Below are 19,264 nucleotides of genomic sequence, written 5' to 3'. Positions count from 1 at the left end.
TTTTCGAATTGAACATTGGTTAGACCTATCACGTGTTCTCCCTTTAGAAGCTTGTGAAGGTTCTTCATCCCCACATGTGCTAAGCGGCGATGCCACAGCCAGCCCATGCAAGTCTTAGCCATTAAGCATGCATCTAGACCGGCCTCTTCTTTTGCAAAATCAACTAAATAAAGTTTGCCGTCTAATACACCCTTAAAAGCTAGTGAACCATCACTTCTTCTAAAGACAGACACATCTATATTTGTAAACAGACAGTTATATCCCATATTGCACAATTGACTAACAGATAGTAAATTATATCCTAGTGACTCTACTAAAAACACATTAGAGATAGAGTGCTCATTAGAAATTGCAATTTTACCTAACCCTTTTACCTTGCCTTGATTCCCATCACCGAATATGATTGAATCTTGGGAATCCTTATTCTTGACGTAGGAGGTGAACATCTTCTTCTCCCCCGTCATATGGTTTGTGCATCCGCTGTCGATAATCCAGCTTGAACCCCCGGATGCATAAACCTGCAGGGCAAATTTAGGCTTGGGACTTAGGTACCCAACTCTTGTTGGGTCCTACAAGGTTAGTCACAATTTCCTTAGGGACCCAAATGCAAGTTTTATCACCTTTGCATTTTGCCCCTAACTTCCTAGCAATTACTTTTCTATCCTTTCTACAAATTGCAAATGAAGCATTCAAAGCACAATAAATTGTAGAGGGTTCATTCACTACTTTTCTATGAACATTTGCAACATTTCTTTTAGGAACAACATTTCTCCTAGTAACATTTCTATCATACACATAAGAAGAACTAGGAGCAAACATGGCATGAGAATCATAAACATATGAATCAAAAGCATCATAACTTCTATTTCTAGTTTGTCTTTTATCATGATACAAAAAGGCATGGTTCCTTTTAGCACTAGTAGCCACAGGGGCCTTCCCTTTCTCCTTGGCGGGAATGGGAGCCTTATGGCTTGTTAAGTTCTTGGCTTCTCTCTTGAAGCCAAGTCCATCCTTAATTGAGGGATGTCTTCCTATTGTGTAGGCATCCCTTGCAAATTTTAACTTATCAAATTCACTTTTGCTAGTCTTAAGTTGGACATTAAGACTAGCCACTTCATTATTTAGCTTTGCAATAGAAACTAGGTGTTCACTACAAGCATCAACGTCAAAATCTTTACACCTAGTACAAATTTCAACATGTTCTACACAAGAATTGGATTTATTTGCTACTTCTAATTTAGCATTTAAATCATTGTTTACACCTTTCAAAGTAGAAATGGTTTCATGACAAGTAGATAGTTCAAAAGAAAGCATTTCATTTCTTTTAACTTCTAAAGCATAGGATTTTTGTGCCTCAACAAATTTATCATGCTCTTCATACAACAAATCCTCTTGCTTTTCTAAAAGTATATTCTTTTCATTCAAGGCATCAATTAATTCATTAATTTTGTCTATCTTAGATCTATCTAAGCCCTTGAACAAACATGAATAATCTACTTCATCCTCATCACTGGATTCGTCCTCACTTGAAGAAGCATAGGTAGAGTTGCGAGTACATACCTTCTTCTCCCTTGCCATAAGGCATGTGTGGCGCTCGTTGGGGAAGAGGGTTGATTTGTTGAAGGCGGTGGCGGCGAGTCCTTCATTATCGGAGTCGGAAGAGGAGCAATCCGAGTCCCACTCCTTGCCTAGATGCGCCTCGCCCTTTGCCTTCTTGTAGTGCTTCTTCTTCTCCCTTTTGTTCCCCTTTTCCTGGTCACTTGCCTCCTTGATCATCATCCGCCCGCTTACAAATTTTCCAAGAATTTCTTCGGGCGACATTTTGGTGTACCTGGGATTCTCACGAATATTATTCACCAAATGAGGATCAAGAACAGTAAAGGACCTTAGCATTAGGCGGACGACGTCGTGGTCCGTCCATCGCGTGCTTCCATAGCTCCTTATCTTGTTGACAAGGGTCTTGAGCCGGTTGTATGTTTGAGTTGGCTCCTCGCCCCTTATCATCGCGAACCGTCCAAGCTCGCCCTCCACCAACTCCATTTTGGTGAGCAAGGTAGCGTCATTTCCCTCATGAGAGATCTTGAGGGTATCCCAGATTTGCTTGGCGTTATCCAAGCCACTCACTTTATTATATTCATCCCTGCACAATGAGGCTAGAAGAACAGTAGTAGCTTGTGCATTCTTATGGATTTGCTCATTAATGAATATAGGACTATCCGAACTATTAAAGTGCATTCCACTATCTACAATCTCCCATATGCTAGGATGGAGAGAGAATAGGTGACTACGCATTTTGTGGCTCCAAAATCCGTAGTCCTCCCCATCAAAGTGTGGGGGCTTGCCGAGTGGAATGGAAAGCAAATGTGAATTTGAACTTTGCGGAATACGAGAGTAGTCAAAAGAAAAGTTAGAATTAACCGGTTTCCTTTGTTTGTCGTGGTCGTCGTCCTTTTGGGAAGAAGAGGACTCATCGCTGCCGTAGTAGACGATCTCCTTGATGTGTCTTGTCTTCTTCTTCTTCCCATCTCTTCGCTTGTGGCCCGAGCCCGAGTCATTAGACTTGTCATCCCTTGGCTCGTTGACGAAGGACTCCTTCTCCTTGTCATTGATCACAATTCCCTTCCCCTTAGGATCCATCTCTTCGGGCGGTTAGTCCCTTTCTTGAAGAGAACGGCTCTGATACCAATTGAGAGCACCTAGAGGGGGGGTGAATAGGTGATCCTGTAAAAACTTAAACTTATAGCCACAAAACTTGATTAAGCGTTAGCACAGTTTATGCCAAGTGGCTAGAGAGGAGTCAAAACACAATAACCACAAGAATCCAATCACAGAGATGACACAGTGGTTATCCCGTGGTTCGGCCAAGTACAAAACTTGCCTACTCCACGTTGTGGCGTCCCAACGGACGAGAGTTGCACTCAACTCCTCTCAAGTGATCCAATGATCAACTTGAATACCACGGTGTTCTTGCTTTTCTTTTCTCAATCCCGTTTGCGAGGAATCTCCACAACTTGGAGCCTCTCGCCCTTACAAAAGATGTTCACAGAGAATCACAGAGCAAGGGAGGGATTAGCAACTCACACACGACACAAAGATCACAGCGAATACGCACACACAAGACCCAGACTTGAGCTCAAAAGACTAGCACACTAGAACGGAGCTCAAATCACTAGAATGTCGAACAAGTGCGCGAGATTGATGTGTGAGTGATCAAGAGTGCTCAAGGAATGCTTGGTGTTCTCCTCCATGCGCCTAGGGGTCCCTTTTATAGCCCCAAGGCAGCTAGGAGCCGTTGAGAACACATGTGGAAGGCTATCCTTGCCTTCTGTCGTCGGGCGCACCGGACAGTCCGGTGCACACCGGACACTGTCCGGTGCCCGATTTCTTTCCTTAACAGGCGAAGCCGACCGTTGCCGACCGTTACAGATCTGGCGCACCGGACAGTCCGGTGCACACCGGACAGTCCGGTGCTTCCTTCCGACCGTTGGCTCGGCCACGTGTCGCGCGCCGATCGCGCGGCCGACCGTTGGCCCGGCCGACCGTTGGCTCACCGGACAGTCCGGTGCACACCGGACAGTCCGGTGAATTTTAGCCGAAGTCGCCGAAGAAAAACCCGAGAGCGGCCTCTTCGGCCGAGGCAGCCTGGCGCACCGGACACTGTCCGGTGCACCACCGGACAGTCCGGTGCCCCAGACCGAAGCAGCCCCTTGGCTTTACACAGCCAAGTCTTCTCTTCTCTTCTTCTATCTGTTTCTAACACTTAGACAAATATATTAGTACACAAAACCAATGTACTAAGGCTTAGAAACATACCTTAACTTGTGATTTGCACTTTGTTCATCCTTGGGCATATTTTCACATTTAAGCACTTGTGTTTGCACTCAATCACCAAAATACTTAGAAATGGCCCAAAGGCACATTTCCCTTTCAGCTCTCCTTGTTGATTGTAAGACTGGAAACTGAAACTGGTTCCTACAATTTGTATTTTTAATCTCATCAGCTACTGAAATTAAGCTGCTGATCGCAATCTCCATCGCCGTCCCAACCCTACCGCTCCATCCCGCGGTCGCGTGCGCCTTCCGCTACGCGGGGTCCCCGCTGCTCCACATCGCGTCGTCGCCTCTATGGCAGTGTCCGCCCCCAGGTCCGGCGCCGCCACCTCGTTTCTCGAGCGCCGCGAGTCGGAGCGCGCTCTCCACTTTGTCAAATACCAGGGCTTCGGCAACGACTTCATAATGGTGTGACTGTTTCTGTTTCCCAACTCTCTTCAACTATTCCGCGCCGTGCAGTGTTCATTTGGGTGGTGACCCCACGTCGAGAATTTGTGCAATCCGTGATGTTCTGATTTTTGAAAGCTCTGCTACTGAAGACACTTAAATTTTGTTTGCTTGTTCATGTTTCGATTCGTAGGTGGACAACAGGGATTCGTCGGTGCCGAAGGTGATGCCCGAGGAGGCCGCGAAGCTGTGCGACCGAAACTTCGGCATTAGCGCCGATGGATCTTTGTCATGCCGGGGGTCAATGGTGCCGACTACACCATGAGGATCTTCAACTCTGATGGCAGCGAACGAGAGGTGTGTGTGTCTCCACCATTTCATCACTATATTGAATTCTATAACACGGTTGTAAATGTTATCTTTGAGGCTGTCGTAATTCTTATTGGTAGTCATTCTTCTCCGCCACCAAATTGTGCTAAGCTATGCATAGTGCGATGGCACTCGAGGGTTACCGCTTTCCAGTCTCTGTTGCCAAGTCGGTGCAGGTTTACCATGTGTAGTTGTGACTTGTGAGGTTCTTCAAATACTTGTAGATGCAGATTTCAGCCTTCAAATCAACTTGGTAGCTTGAGCTCTTATAATTTGTCTAGCTATAGGTCGGGACATCTACCAATCTAAGCATCATCAGAGTATTTTAGGTCACTTGGTGTATCCTTATTATATTCACTATTTCACAGGCATACCAGATTTTTAGTCTGTATATCATACATGTCTCACTCTCTAACATGGACTGGGGCTATGTTTTATTAAATTCTGATCTGTAAGTTTTGTGTATTGAATGGTTGTTAATCAATATTGCTATGTTCTGGCTGTTAAACAATTGAAGTGCTATCATGTTTTCAATCCTAAACAAACGGACGAGATATATATGTTTCTTTTTTTTGCACTGCTAAAGAAAAGTAGATATAAATATCTCACTATGTTGCTTCCTCTTTTTATCTCTAGGTTATGGACAATCAGAAAATGTTTAATACAGTCTGTTAATCTGAATTGTTCCCATAGAGTAAAGGTTCATCCATTATTTTTTTTGTTTTTCAGATGTGTGGTAATGGAGTCTGTTGCTTCGCTCGGTTTATAGCCGAGATTGAAAATCTGCAGGGGACAAATAGGTAATGCATTGCAGCATCACAGTAAAACAATTAGAATCTGTATCAAAAATTTGCATATGGAATCAGATTGAGCATGCTCAACATCTGGCTCCAGGCGCAGCAAACTGCTTTGGCAAGCATGGTATCATTGCATCCGTGCAGGCCAAATATTTCATTCCATTGCTACTGTATATTCGTCTTTATGCTTTATAAAGCAGATTGTGAATTGAAAACCCTTTTCTGAATTCCTTTTAAAAATCTCCAAGTTCAAGTATCTCCTTTACCGTTGACAGCCAGATCATCTATTAGATGATGCCAATCGTGCTGGAAGCAAGATTAGGGTGGAAAGGGCTGAGCGAAGCTCCTACACATTTCAATCACTGTAAGATGGCGATGCACAGGTAGCTCTTGGTTCTAACTGGTTTGTACGTATTTCTGCAGACACTTCCAGTAATTGAACTCTATTTTTTTAGTTGTTCCCATAATAGTCAGCCACCTGGTATACTGTTATTGTCTTTCAGATTTTAGACATCAACCCCTTGCAAGATATCTGAAACATAGTGTTTGGCCGGGGCGAGGGAGATTGGGAAGGAAGTGGGGGAGAGCGTGCTTTCGACACCGCTAGAGTGTTTTCAGTTTTTTCTCTTATATCACGTTCCTAGCTTCATGTTGTTTGCATGTGTTGATGTATGTATAAGGAAATATATCCTTTTTGTGTTCTGCCTCTAACCATTCTGAACATGTAATTTTGGATTCTTAATTTATGTATTTGGTGCTACTTGGTTATGTTATCAGTTGCTGTTATGAGAGGATATATTGATGCTTGACAATTCAAATATTTGTTGCTAACTTGAAGAGTGCATTGTTGGGAATCATATTTTATACTACCTGCCAAGTCATTTGTAAACTGATCATAAAGGTTGCTTAGATTCATAGTTCTTTTGGGGTGTATACGACTTCTTATATCAGGTCGACAAGAGCATTGTTGGGAGGCAGCATGTTATTGTGAGGGGGTTGAAAGGCGATGGTGGCTGAGGGTGAGACGGTGGCGCTGGAGTTCACACACATTGCTGAGCGATGCCTCCAGTACCTTGGCAAGGTGTGTATGCGTGCGATGGCTACTATACTTTCCTGGATTCACTCAGCCATTTTATCTCCTGATATCGTCCATGTCACTGATCTAGGTGTCGTGTGCTGCAGACGCTCAAGAAGAAGGCGGCTTCTCAAGGTCAAAGAAGGCGCCCCATTTCTTCTTATTTTTGCAGTAGCCCTTTTTATCACAGGAGGTCAGGAGGATAAACCTTTCTGTTCAATTTATCACAGATGGTAGTCATTTTCACCTTCTATTCCAGATTCTTTGCATTAACTATGATTCGGATTCACAATCATGTTTAAACAATATATTTAACTTATTTGTCTACTTATCTTGATTCAATTATTTAAATCAGTGATTACTTAAGGGTATCACTGTTACTTTACAACAAACTGAACATAACCTTTTTTTGTCATCATGTCTGAGAACTAAAACATGAAATAATTTGTTGCAGGGTCGACTTTCTATATCTCCAAGAATATTTGGGTTTTACACAAATATTTTTGGCCACAAAACAAAATTATTTTTTCTTTGTGAAGATATTCACTACATCGTACAGGTCCCTACGACCTTATCTTCAATGGGAAGTCCATCTCTGGTGATTATTCTTTGAAAGGACAGATGAATGAAGGCAAAAGCATGGAGTAGAGCAACTGGACAGTTAAGGGAGACTAAAGTTCCATTTCCAGTCTTTTGTCTCATTCAGTGGCACATAAGTATGTACATTTTCTTGCATGATTTTTTATCCTTTACATTTGACTTAGTATTCAAATAATCATAATTGAAATAAATCGACCTATCTTCATGATTAGTATTATTGTAAAGGTTTATAACATGGTCGAACAACTGGCGCATTTAAATAAGTTGTAACTATGTGATACATAAAAACTGTCGCAACACACAGGCACTTCCACTATATGCTATTAAGCCTATGCTTTACCTCTACACATGTGGATGGATCCTTAACATACTTGAGTCAACCACATTGCCAGGTTGTTATTGTTTTGGTCCTAGCCCAATATTCCTATTTTGATTTAGAATTATATATGGATAGGTCTAGATCCTGTTCATACTAACTTATCTGTGCAAGGCCTTAGTAGGAATTAAGAATCTAGAGACACTTCTCGTTTTAGGTTTGGATCCTGTTCATAGTGACTTATCTGTGCATGGGCTTAGAAGGGATTAAGAATCTAGAGACACTTCTTGTTTTTAATCATGGACTCAACAATTGCACTTCTTTTAACAAACTCAGACATGGAACTTTTACTCTACCTCCGTCATCTACTTTTGATCTTGGCAAATTTAGTCGCCTGCATGAAGCAGAGAAAGGCTAAATGGATTCATTCATAGTTTTGTTTACTCACATCAATGGACATTACATGTCCTGTTAGTGCCTTTATTCTTTTTATTTGATTGGCTTCCTTGAAAAAGTACTACAATCTCAGTTGTAGTCTCGACTTGGAAGTTGCACAAAAACATATATAATTTGGTACTGTCATATCAGACAAATTACTGATGTCACTGCCTATTGAAGTTTATTAGTTGTTAGTCTGGTACTTAGGTTTGTAGTTATAGGGTCAAAGTGTTACAAAGTTGCATTGTTTTTTGCATTGGAAAATATGATGGATCAACATGGACATTAGGTGCCAAACGTCATCTTTTGTTTGGATTATTCAAAACAAATGCCCATCAATTCTAATAAACGATAATGTTAGAACAGTTTGTGCAATAATTAAATCAAAAACTGTATCAAGTCCTACACTTCTTGGAACAAGAAATATTTTATGTCCAGTTTGGGAGTCTTAAGTTATAGTTTTAATGAACTGTAAAAAGCTTAACTTATCCTACGTTATTACCTTTTTGGTTGGTTTCTTACTTGGTTTGCTCCCCGACAATTAAGCAGCATAATCTGTTGGGACTTGATGTTCTGTACTTGTGCAGGTTGGGATTAGTATTTCATAAGTTGTGTAATATGTGTGGTAATGTTTCACCTGTGTTTCTTATCTTTTTTGTATGCAATACAATATGGATGCTTCTTATTTTTGGTGAAATTACTATATTATGCCTAATTATTTTTGTGCTTATGTCATGAACTGGGTTTTCACGCCCATGGCATGGCAGCAAGCATATTATATCTTCTGGCTAAACTAGATTTTAGTTGAGTGCTTCACCTCTACAACTTGCTTCCCAAGCAGGATATACAAGCTATTGTCATGTCTGGCTATCATAAAATTGGAAGCCCTTCATTTCTACAAAACGGTTAAGAGAGAGTACGTGGAGGTCAAAGAAGGTGTAATCTTAGCTGTCATTTCTAAATATATAATATCTTTCCCACTTAAGTTTTAGCTGTAAGTACACAATAATAATATCACTGTATTCTTCTTTCCAGGCATGTATCATTTGCAAATTTAAAGTATCTTGTGATAAATCTTATGTCACTCCAAAGGACGAGGCTAAAGTTAAGACCGATGATGTTGGTCGCATACTTCTAACTTATCGAAAGCGTGCAAGGTCTGTTGCCATGTATGGATTTATGATTGGTTGCTCTGTTTTCTGTCCATAATTAGTTGATATGGTGAATCGAGGACAAATGAGTAGATAACACAAACTTAGGCATATTCTTATCATGTACCTTTGTGTAATTTGGTGCTCCAATGTACCAGATTCTAAAGAAAACTTCATTGATAATATATGTGTTCGTTTTTATGTAATCGGTGTGCGCTCACATTTTGTTGAATATTTGTGTGCCGTCGCAACGCACGGGCACCTAACTAGTTCTAGTTTAGAAGGTCAAAACAAGAGAGCATCCTCTTATAGAAAATTCAAGGACAACGCCCTAAAAATTCCAAATTGAACATGGTACCGAGGCTCATACTAGATAAATCTGGTATAACCACACCGAACACATCCGGCTTCGCCGGTCCCTCGATCGAGACCCAGCGCTCGTCCTTCACCGCTCTCAGTCCATCAAAATGAAACCACATGACCTTTACCTTCATTGTCAACCACTGTCTTTAGACTCCACATCTATGCACCACAACCCAAGATACATGTTGCATAGTAACATCCATGCCCCGATTAGTCCACATGACTCAACTCAAGATGCTACTCCGTTGACAATCACTTATCATAAACCCAAATCACAAGTGCACATATCAACCTTATGTTCGCAATCTCCCCCTTGATGAGTGTATTGCTAACACCACCGTACAAACACAAATATCATCGAAGATGGGAGAAGGAAGAACTCACTTAAATAACAAAAGGCCAGACAAAAGCCAAATCAAAGTCATTAGAAGTGAGCAAAGTTTGGTTCTTAAAGACATGGGCAATGGCTCAATACAACCAAACAAAAATGGCTAGCCCTCAAGAAGAGGTAGAAAATAGCTCAACGCCACTAGCCAATGATCAGAGAAAAAGGCAAAAACCGCCAAAACACTAAAATCAAAACTAGTCCCTCTAGAAAGAGCCAAAGGCTCAATATAACTAGCAAAAACATCTCCTTATAAACTCCCTCTGATAAAAACATATCCCATGAAGAAGTACATAAATCCTCACAAATGAATGCACTCTCAATAAGATGTTTATGTATGTGTATAATTCCCCTCCTTGTTGATAAATGCACTCAACAAACATCGTCCATATGCACTGCAACCCCCTCAAAAAGCAGTCTCCCCTTGTGATGTGCATGAGGGCAGAAAGTGCAAGAGCTTTAGGAGTATAGCAAACAGAAGGTAAATATGCTATAAGTGGTGCTATGCTATAAGTGCAACAATAGATACATGTGCTACCACATGTTGTCTATGAGTTGTTTCTTCACCGCTCTAACATGGTGAATAGCTCACAACCGTGTACAAGTTCCTAACTAGGTCACCAACAAACTCTATGGATGATCACTATACTCTTGACGCCACCATACCGTTTAGGTGATGGTGATCACCAAGAGTAATAAGCATAAACTCTCACTTGATTATAGCAGGCTCTATAAGATTAATGAGTACACACTTGATAGTGTTTTGAATAGGCACCGCCAAGTAAATTTGTGTATACGTGTTTTAGGCTCGGATGGTGTGCATGGTGGACGCAAGGGTTATCCTAGTTCGAGTCGAATGTCCCTACTTCAGTCTTTGGTGGCTCGTGTTACCGGCACCCGATTGTTTGTAGCAGGGGATTACAAACGGGTGAAAGAGGGAAAGTTCCCAAGTCTCTCAGGTGTGAGTGCTTCTATCGTACTCCGTATTCTTGTTCTTTCTTTTTCTTCCCCTCTAAAGGGAGGCCTCCTCTCCCTTTTATATATCAAGAGAGGGAGGGTTACAATTTTTTCATGTAATCGCTAGCATGGTGAAGAAGGAATTGACATGCCTATTAAGACGGCTAAGCCCCCTTTCTCTTACTTTTGTCTGCCACCGATGTTTTCAGCTTTGTTGACATGCCCAGTGAGGTTGTGTGAAACTTGTGGGTTGCAGAGCGTGTGTGAGCATGCCTCAGACTTTGCCATGGGGGTTGGGATTTCCAAGACCCTAGCTAGAGGCCTAAGCTAGAGTAGATGTTGCAGGGCTATCCAATGCGGTGACTGGATTCCAAATTACCGGTTAGATCAAAATCTAGATCCAGAAGAGTAGAAGAGAAAAAGTTCTTGCACTTTATGCTCTTTCTTGATTACGGAATAAATATGAGAGCAATATCATAAGTGAAGATGATAACAAGAACTTGGAGTGAGGAAGAGGAAAACAAATTAAAAAAAGCAAGAACCACAAGATGCAACAATTTGTTTGATCGAGGTTCAACTCCGAAGAGCCTACGTCCCCATTGTGGTGTCCTAAAGGACAAGGGTTGCTCCCAACCCTTCTCAAGTGACCTAAAGATCAAACTTGAGGCCACATGTCTTCCTTATAGTTTTCTCCTCACAAGGATCTCCATATATCGGAGTCCCTTGCAACTGTACACAATGAATGGAAGCCATAACTTTAATAGAAGCAAGAGGAGTGGAACACAACACAAATAGCAAGAACATAGCACACAACATCAAAAAGATCTCAAGAGCACACTCTCGCTAGGATGTCTTGTTCTTCACAAACGGGTGCTTAGATCTCTCTAGAATGAATCATAGGTGTTGTGCATGTGTATGGGAATGTTCCTTTGCTCTAAGGATGCTTGGGTACTCGACATGGCTGATGGAGGGGGTATTTATAGCCCCAAATAGCCAAAATAGACGTTGGAAAACTTACTAGAAATCTGCTCTATGCGGGCGCACCAGACCAGTCAGGTGCACCACCGGATTCTAACAATGTCGTCATCTACAGGATCCTGACTGGGACCCTTCAACTGAAGCTGACATCAAACTAGTCTGATCTGCCACCGGACCACCTGCCACGTCAGCTAGGTGTTGCGGTTACTGGTGGAGCCGAAGTAATCGTTGGACCAAGGTCCGGTGCACCACCAGACCATGGTCCGGTGATTTTTAGTCTCTAAGGCCGAGAGCATCATGTTAACTGATCACGGTCTGGTGCGCCACTGGACCATGGTCCAGCGCACCAAGTCGCCAGTTCTTCAAGGCTCTCTGGATAGACTGTCCAGTTCGCCACAATATAGCTAGAAAAATGCAACTTTGCACTTTTATTTTCCAACTCGAATTAGTTGTACTTGAGAGCTTTCATATGACTTAGACAAACATATTTAGAGAACGTTCAACATGTCTAAATCATAGATTCATACTTGTAGCTCTTTCTTGAACTAAAAAATGTGTTCCAGCTCAAAACAAGCACTTCCTCGAGAATATGTGTTATTTGACAATGTAAAGTGCTCAAAAACGTTCCTAAGGGCAGTTAAAACTTATTCAAACCTTAGAACCACTCATGGTTCAACTCCTTTATGATTTGCCCTATTTTGCCTCTGTTTGAGCTAGATAGCAAGTTGAATGTCACAGTTCGACTTTTGTGAACCTGTGAGTGCACACTTAGCAAACTAGTTAGATCACGAGGTTGTGTTTGTCACTAATGACCAAAACTTAGCTAGAAATGGCACATAGCACATTTCCCTTTTATGGAGTCATAAAGTTGATATGCCTATACGACGGTAGAATAGGCATGACTGTGGCCATAGTGTGTCGACACGCTGGTTGCCAGGCCTAGTCATCCTAGGTATGGCACCAATATGCCATTGTGGGTTGACACACGGGTGATGTGCGCTAGGCCTTGACCGTCCACGGTGTGCAGAAAACTATGCTAAAGGGAGAAAGAGGGCCCCTTCATACGGGAGACTCTTTTACATAGTCATTTTCACATCCAGTCAATACAAATAAGAGAACATAGGGTATTACGCTCCAACAGTCTGAACCCCTCATAGATCATTGTCTCGTGTGCATCACACACACGGACTTAGAGTTCTTTGGTCTCAATCGAGGTCTTGATATCGCGGCGTATCCTCACTAAACCATAGAGGACTACATGTACCTACTCGACGCCAGACCCTTAAATGCAGTATCTGACGCCTAAAAAATCCTTACAACTTGTCAAATTAGAAGCTTTGTAAATAAGTTTTGATGGAGACTTATCCAATGTCTCTCTTCTATGGTTTCTTAAGTGCATCTTGTAACGTACACTAGTACAGATAAGCTCTATAGTGGCGGTCGTAAACCTATTTACAGTGACGTTTTTTGTAACCGTCAGTACTAGAGGTCAGTAGAAATCATCATTTTTACAGACGGTTAACTGAGGACCGCCAGTGAAAATCGATTTTCACTGGCGGTCGACATAATAAACCGCTAGTAAAAATCGTTTTCAGGAAACATAAAACGGGTTTTAAAAATAGCAAAAAAAATATTTTTTGGTGAGGCCTCGGCCCACCCACCCCCACTCGCCTGTCTCTATCGAAGTCGCGAGTCGTGGCATTTTTCGTGTACTATGCGCGGTTGCTAGGAATCAAACCCCTGAACTTCACCCTCGCACGTACCCTCCTCTACCATTCCACCTATGACTTGCTTTATGTCTAATTTGTAGTTTTGTTGCCCACATATTACAACCAACTGAGTGTAAACTGCTTGTTCGAGACCGTAAACGAATTCAAATAAAAAAGTTGTCAACTACAAATTTGAATAAATTTTGAAGTTCTACAACTTTCATTTTGACACTTTTTTCATCCGAGGTTGTTTGCAAAATTTGAATTTTAAATTTGATAAATTTAGATACAATTTTTGAGAGCCGAAATGATTTCAAATAAAAAAAGTTGTAAACTGCAAAGTTTTATAACTTTTAGAGATCTACAACTTTTATTTTGAGGGTTTCATCATACGAGGTCTTTTGAAAAACTCAAAAAATTAAGGATAAAAATGATTTCTAGTGGCGGTTCCTTGAGAAAACCGTCACTAGAAATCGATTTCTACATGCGGTTCTTTAAGAAAACCGCCACTAGAAATCATGGATTTCTACTGGCGGTTTTCATAAAGAACCGCCTCTAAAAATACGATTTCTAGTGGCGGTTTTCTTAAGAAACCGTCACTAAAAATAGCACAGGCGGTTGATAACTGAATCCACCTGTAAAAATATACCGTACCGCAGGCTTTGAGCCTTTTCTACTAGTGGTATTGGTATGTGCAACTTATTTTAGAGAGTATTCGATTTGCAATCGTTTCGTTAATTAGACGGTGTTAATATATTGACTGAAATTGAAAGAAAATTGGGTTAGGCTCTCATCCAACTTCCTCGATCCTTGATATATATATATATAGGAGTTGTACGTTTGGCTAAGGAATGGAGAATAGAAATGGATGGTTGAGGATGAGTGTTGGGTGGAAATGAAATGATAAACTGGGAACAAAATACGCATAATAATGCTGGGGCGGCAGGTGTTCATGCATGCATTTGCGCAGCAGCTAGGAGACGAGGAGAGCAGAAAGAGGTTCAGGTTCTCTGTAGGCAGCGTCGCTGTTGATCCCATCCACCTAGTAAAAATTAAAAGGCCACCCACTTGCTTAGATTTGAGCTCGTGGCACAATTAGCTAGCTAGCTATATGGATATGATGCATGAAATCAACTTGTATGCAATTAAGAATAAACTGATGAAACTGGACTGGATGAAATGAAAATGAATTGGCAACAAACAAGCAAAACAACATGCATGCATGTCTACTGATCCCCGAGCTAGCTAGCAAGACTTGAACGTTGACCAAAAGCTATCCAGGCAGGCAAAAAACTAGCCATAGCCTGTATAGCTAGGTGGTCCAAGCCACAAGACTTGCCTAACTACTCTCCTTTTTTCTTCTTCTTTATTTATTACTGTCAAAAAAGACATGCTAGCTTTTCTTCATCTTTTTCTTCTTGAAAGCTTTTCTTCTTATTATGCTATTACAATAATGTTCTGTCAGTGCGTGCGTGCCTGAGATTGTGTTGCGTCAGCTGCAGTCAGTAGACCACACACATCAGTCACTCATCAGCTGTATAATTATTGTTAACTCTTAATACTGTTAGAAAGTTTGGAGTTTCTCGGTGTTGCGTTCATATGCCTTTCAGACTCATTAGAGTATTAAATATAGGCTTAATTAGATTTAATAAGTTTATCTCGTTTTTTATTCTTCGTCCCTATAAATGTTTTTTTTATAATTAGACTATATTTAATATCTGTAATTATCATTCAAACATTCAAAGATGAAACTAAACACCTCTTCATTTTGGTTCTATAATCATGATTCATATCGTTCATAATTGCAATTAAATATAATTGTATTAATGTCTCTGATTATATTTATATATCGTATACCTTTTGTTTATAAGTATCAGCTTATACATGTTAAATTCCTTTCCATTTATATCATTCTCGTTTTTTTGTCTATTTTGTAAAGTTTATGTTTAAGTGCTAAACCATAGCATACCGTAGGTGAATGCCTCTAATTATATTGGTATATCATATAACTTTTGTCTATTTTGTAAATTTTATGTTTAAGCACTAAACCATAGCATATCATGGGTATCGCCTATTCGAGATCCGTACATTTTGTGTTGATTCATGAGATGCACGGTTCCATAATTGTTCACATTTTTTGACAGACCAAGAATAGAGAATGTTGCATATGATTCATGACTTGCACTACAATCCAAATGAGGTTTCGGTAGCATAACCCTACGATTCTTTGTAGTACCACTATCAAGCGTGTGTTCGGAGAGCAGCGAGATTATGTTGTCAGAAGTTTATTTATATTATAGTACAAGTCACAGATAGCATGTAACAACCTCTATTCTCGGATGGGTTTAGGACACATATTTCCTAATAGGTTTCATGTCATCTAAGCTACACTCGTTGATAATATTTCATATGGTTCGTTTATTAGCCTTAGAAATGGTTGAATATCGAAGGGCGATGTATGAGGGGTGGGAAAAGGGAAGGACACAAGCAATGGAATAGTTAGCGGTCGTTAAAGAATTTTCGAGCCACACATTTGTGGTGGCAACTTGACCTACCGTGAAGTGTCCATGTAGCAAGTGTGAGAATGAGAAATACCATACATAGGATACAATAAAGTGACATCTTTGCTACCATGGGTTTATACCCATCCAAACTACCTAGTGTGGCGTGCACATGGAGAGTCAGTGCAACGTGGATCAGCACAATGACAGTGGCATGATACATGAGATATTGAGTGTCCATGTAGTGTGAGAATGAGAAATACCATACAAAAAAGGAGACAATAAAGTAACATACCAGCCACAGAATCGTAAGTGCTAGTCTACTTGTGCCTATCAATGTAGATGTACGTGTTGAGCAGTGTCGTACAGTCACCGACGTTCTTCACGTCCTCGCACGGTTCGTCCCAGTGCTCCAAATGCAGCACCTCCAAGGTATCCCCATGTACAGGAAGGAAGCGCCGCATACCAAACTGCTAGGTTCGTGACGGTGGCTTGGCGAGGGTGTGAGGGGCGAGACTGCTGGTTTGCTGGTCACGAGTTAGGGATGACCCTAAGCGCGCCCTGCCCCTCATTATATAGGTGTTCTGGTGGGCTTTTGAATCCAAGGCTCATTAGCAACCCTAACAACTAGTCTAATTTTGGATCCAATCTAAGTTAGGATTCCTTCCCCTTAAATGTGTGACCCTATAGATTCATGTACACATAGACATGGCTCAAGTACTCTTACTTGGCCCAATAATTGACAGTGGTCTCTATCAAGACGTGTCAACTTCTATGCGCACGTAAAGATCATATCAAACGAACCATTGAAACATTACGTACATATTGTTCCTTTGTCTCACGAATTTGGTCTGGCTCTAAGATGACCTCTCTTTCTTCATACTGTGAATTGGAATCATTTCAATGGTTAACATTTAACCCTAGCATGGTCATGCATTTCTTGATCCAATCACTCAAGTGGCCTAGAGATATCTCTCTCAAGAAGAGAGGGACAAATTTTATCTTGACTGACCATGCCTCACAACATGCTTTCTGACAAACTGAAAACTACCTAAGCGGCTCAGCTTGGCTTGAAACGGCTCGCGAACCTCAAGAGAGCCGAACCGCTCTGGCTCGCGAGCTACATCAGATTAATCAACCTACACAATAATTATAGATATTGAATAATTTTATACATATCTAACTTATTTTTTAGTTTTTAGTGATAGATATATGATAATTTATAATTTAGATTACTCATAGTGTCGTATTATGATTATTTATTTCACATTTATAGACTATTATTTTAAAATATTATTTATCAAATTGTAGCTCGCGAGCTGACAACAAGACAAGCTGAACCGAGCTCAGTCACCTAGCAAACCGGCTCGACTCCTTTACAACCCTACATACACTACAGTGCATCTGCATGCATGCATTTTGGACGGCACTATATAAAAAAAAACATTTTATGAGCTATCTTGTCAGGGGGAAATGCAATTTGTACGGGTTAGAAAAGCTTTGGAGATTTTATTGCATTCTAGTTAAGATTATGGTATGAGAAACCTGAGGTGGTCAAAGATATACAAGGAAACAAAAATAACAAGGATTCTTCTCATTGTAGTGGGTTCCCCCTGTTTTGTTTTGGGTGTCTCTGTTTTTGCCCTGTTCGTGTTTGGGACGAAAGACAGACAGAGGCAGAAGAAGAGCAGAGCAGTATAAAAGGAGGGAGGCGCGCGTGCAATTGTCTCCAACCATTCCACACCAGTTTGAATTGGACCTGTAATCCTCATGGTGAGCAGCACCTCCCACTCCCAGAATTCAAACAGCTCCCCGTCGCCTCTGCACCTCAGCACTGGCATCGTCGGCTTCCTCGCCCGCCGTGCCGCCATGACGCGCCAACCATCATCCTTCCAGTTCCACCAGCCCCGCGTGGCAGTGCCACCGCTCGACTCGCCAGGCTCCTCCGTCGACTCCTCCGCGCCGACGTGGGTCCAGCAACAGCAGCGCGCGCCGCCCGCCCCCGTGCTCGCATTCGACGGCAACGACACCGACGAGATGGCGCTGCTGGACATGATCACCCGGCAGGTGCAGGGGCAGGGGCAGGAGGGGGCGACGTCGAAGCAGGAAGAAGCAGAAAGGTCCTTGGGGGCTGGCGGCGGGCGGCCCTACCGCGGGGTGCGCAAGCGTCCGTGGGGCAAGTTCGCGGCGGAGATCCGGGACTCCACGCGCAACGGCGTGCGCGTGTGGCTGGGCACCTTCGACAGCGCCGAGGCGGCGGCGTTGGCGTACGACCAGGCGGCGTTCGCCATGCGTGGCGAGGCCGCCGTGCTCAACTTCCCCGTGGAGCGGGTCCGCCAGTCCCTGGAAGGGATGGGGATGGGGATGGGCATGCCCATCCCTGGCTCTGGCTCTGCCTCTGCCTCGCCCGTGGTGGCGCTCAAGCGGCGGCATTCCATGCGGATGCGGCGGCCAGCCAGCCGGAACCGCAAGGCCAAGACGGCGACAAGAAGCGAAGTCATGGAGCTGGAAGACCTCGGAGCAGACTACCTGGAGGAGCTGCTGGGAGCCACCGCCACCGAGGCAGAGGAGCAGACCATGTCCCACTCCTCCTCGTCGTCCTGGCACCGGAGCCACCACTCCATCTGAACCTCTGCCTAGGCAGAGGCACGCACAAGTCAAGAACGCATCTTGTTTGTTTGAAGGATTTAGAGTAGATTCTAGTAAGGTTGGTCTTGTTTGAGTTTGAGGTTACATGTTTTCAGCCATTCTTGCTTATGCACGTTCCTTTCTCCAAGGAGAAGCACTAACTTACTCCTGTACAGAAAAAAAAAAACATGCTCACGAAGAGTCCTGGATGGAGTTCATGGACAAGAATAATGATGTTAGACAGGGCACTGAACCATGTATCATAATTCATAACTTGACTTTTTTCAGGTGGTCAACGGTCTCTCCCCTCTGGAAATTTGATATTGAGGTTCTGGTCAGCCTGCCGGTGGGTCTATCAATAGGTCGGTACCGATGCGATGCACATGGTTTGACCTAATTGGTCAATACTGATCTAAGCTGGTTGGTACCGATCAGCTTTAGCGATGTGACGTGTTTTACTTTGTCCACATGTGTGTCATGTCAATTAGACGTTTTGAACAGTTTGAAATAAAAAGTTTCAAAAAGACATGAAATCCATCCTATAAATAGAGGGAGGTTTGGATTCATTCACACTGCACTCTCTATTTTGCTCATCTTTCTTTATATTGTAACCTAGAGCATGATGGTATGAACATTCAAATCTTTACCGACTTGCTCAACAACCAATCTCCACGGCTTCATGATACCTCTACTAGTGTGAGAGTCATTTTCTATGGCCTTTCTGTCTTTCTTTCATACAACATCGTCGAGAGGATATTTTTGTCTGTCCTCGTTCCATCA

At 42.2% G+C, this 19,264-nt stretch overlaps 1 protein-coding gene across 1 annotated transcript; it reads left to right on the top strand.

Annotated features, from left to right (window-relative positions):
• Positions 1-17,599: 17,599 nt before the first annotated feature.
• On the top strand, positions 17,600-18,778 carry LOC100384381 (uncharacterized). Its single transcript, NM_001176924.1, has one exon. It carries the CDS (start codon positions 17,627-17,629, stop codon positions 18,482-18,484), a length of 858 nt encoding a protein of 285 aa, NP_001170395.1. The 5' UTR covers positions 17,600-17,626; the 3' UTR covers positions 18,485-18,778.
• Positions 18,779-19,264: the final 486 nt, after the last annotated feature.

Source organism: Zea mays, chromosome 1 (genome assembly GCF_902167145.1).
Source record: "Zea mays cultivar B73 chromosome 1, Zm-B73-REFERENCE-NAM-5.0, whole genome shotgun sequence".
Classification (NCBI taxonomy): Eukaryota; Viridiplantae; Streptophyta; class Magnoliopsida; order Poales; family Poaceae; genus Zea; species Zea mays.
Note: the sequence above shows the minus strand (reverse complement) of the source record. Positions and strands in the feature narration are given on the sequence as shown.

Coding starts and splice junctions, on each gene's coding strand:
- LOC100384381 (NM_001176924.1), top strand. CDS start 17,627: ATGGTGAGCAGCACCTCCCACTCCCAGAATTCAAACAGCTCCCCGTCG.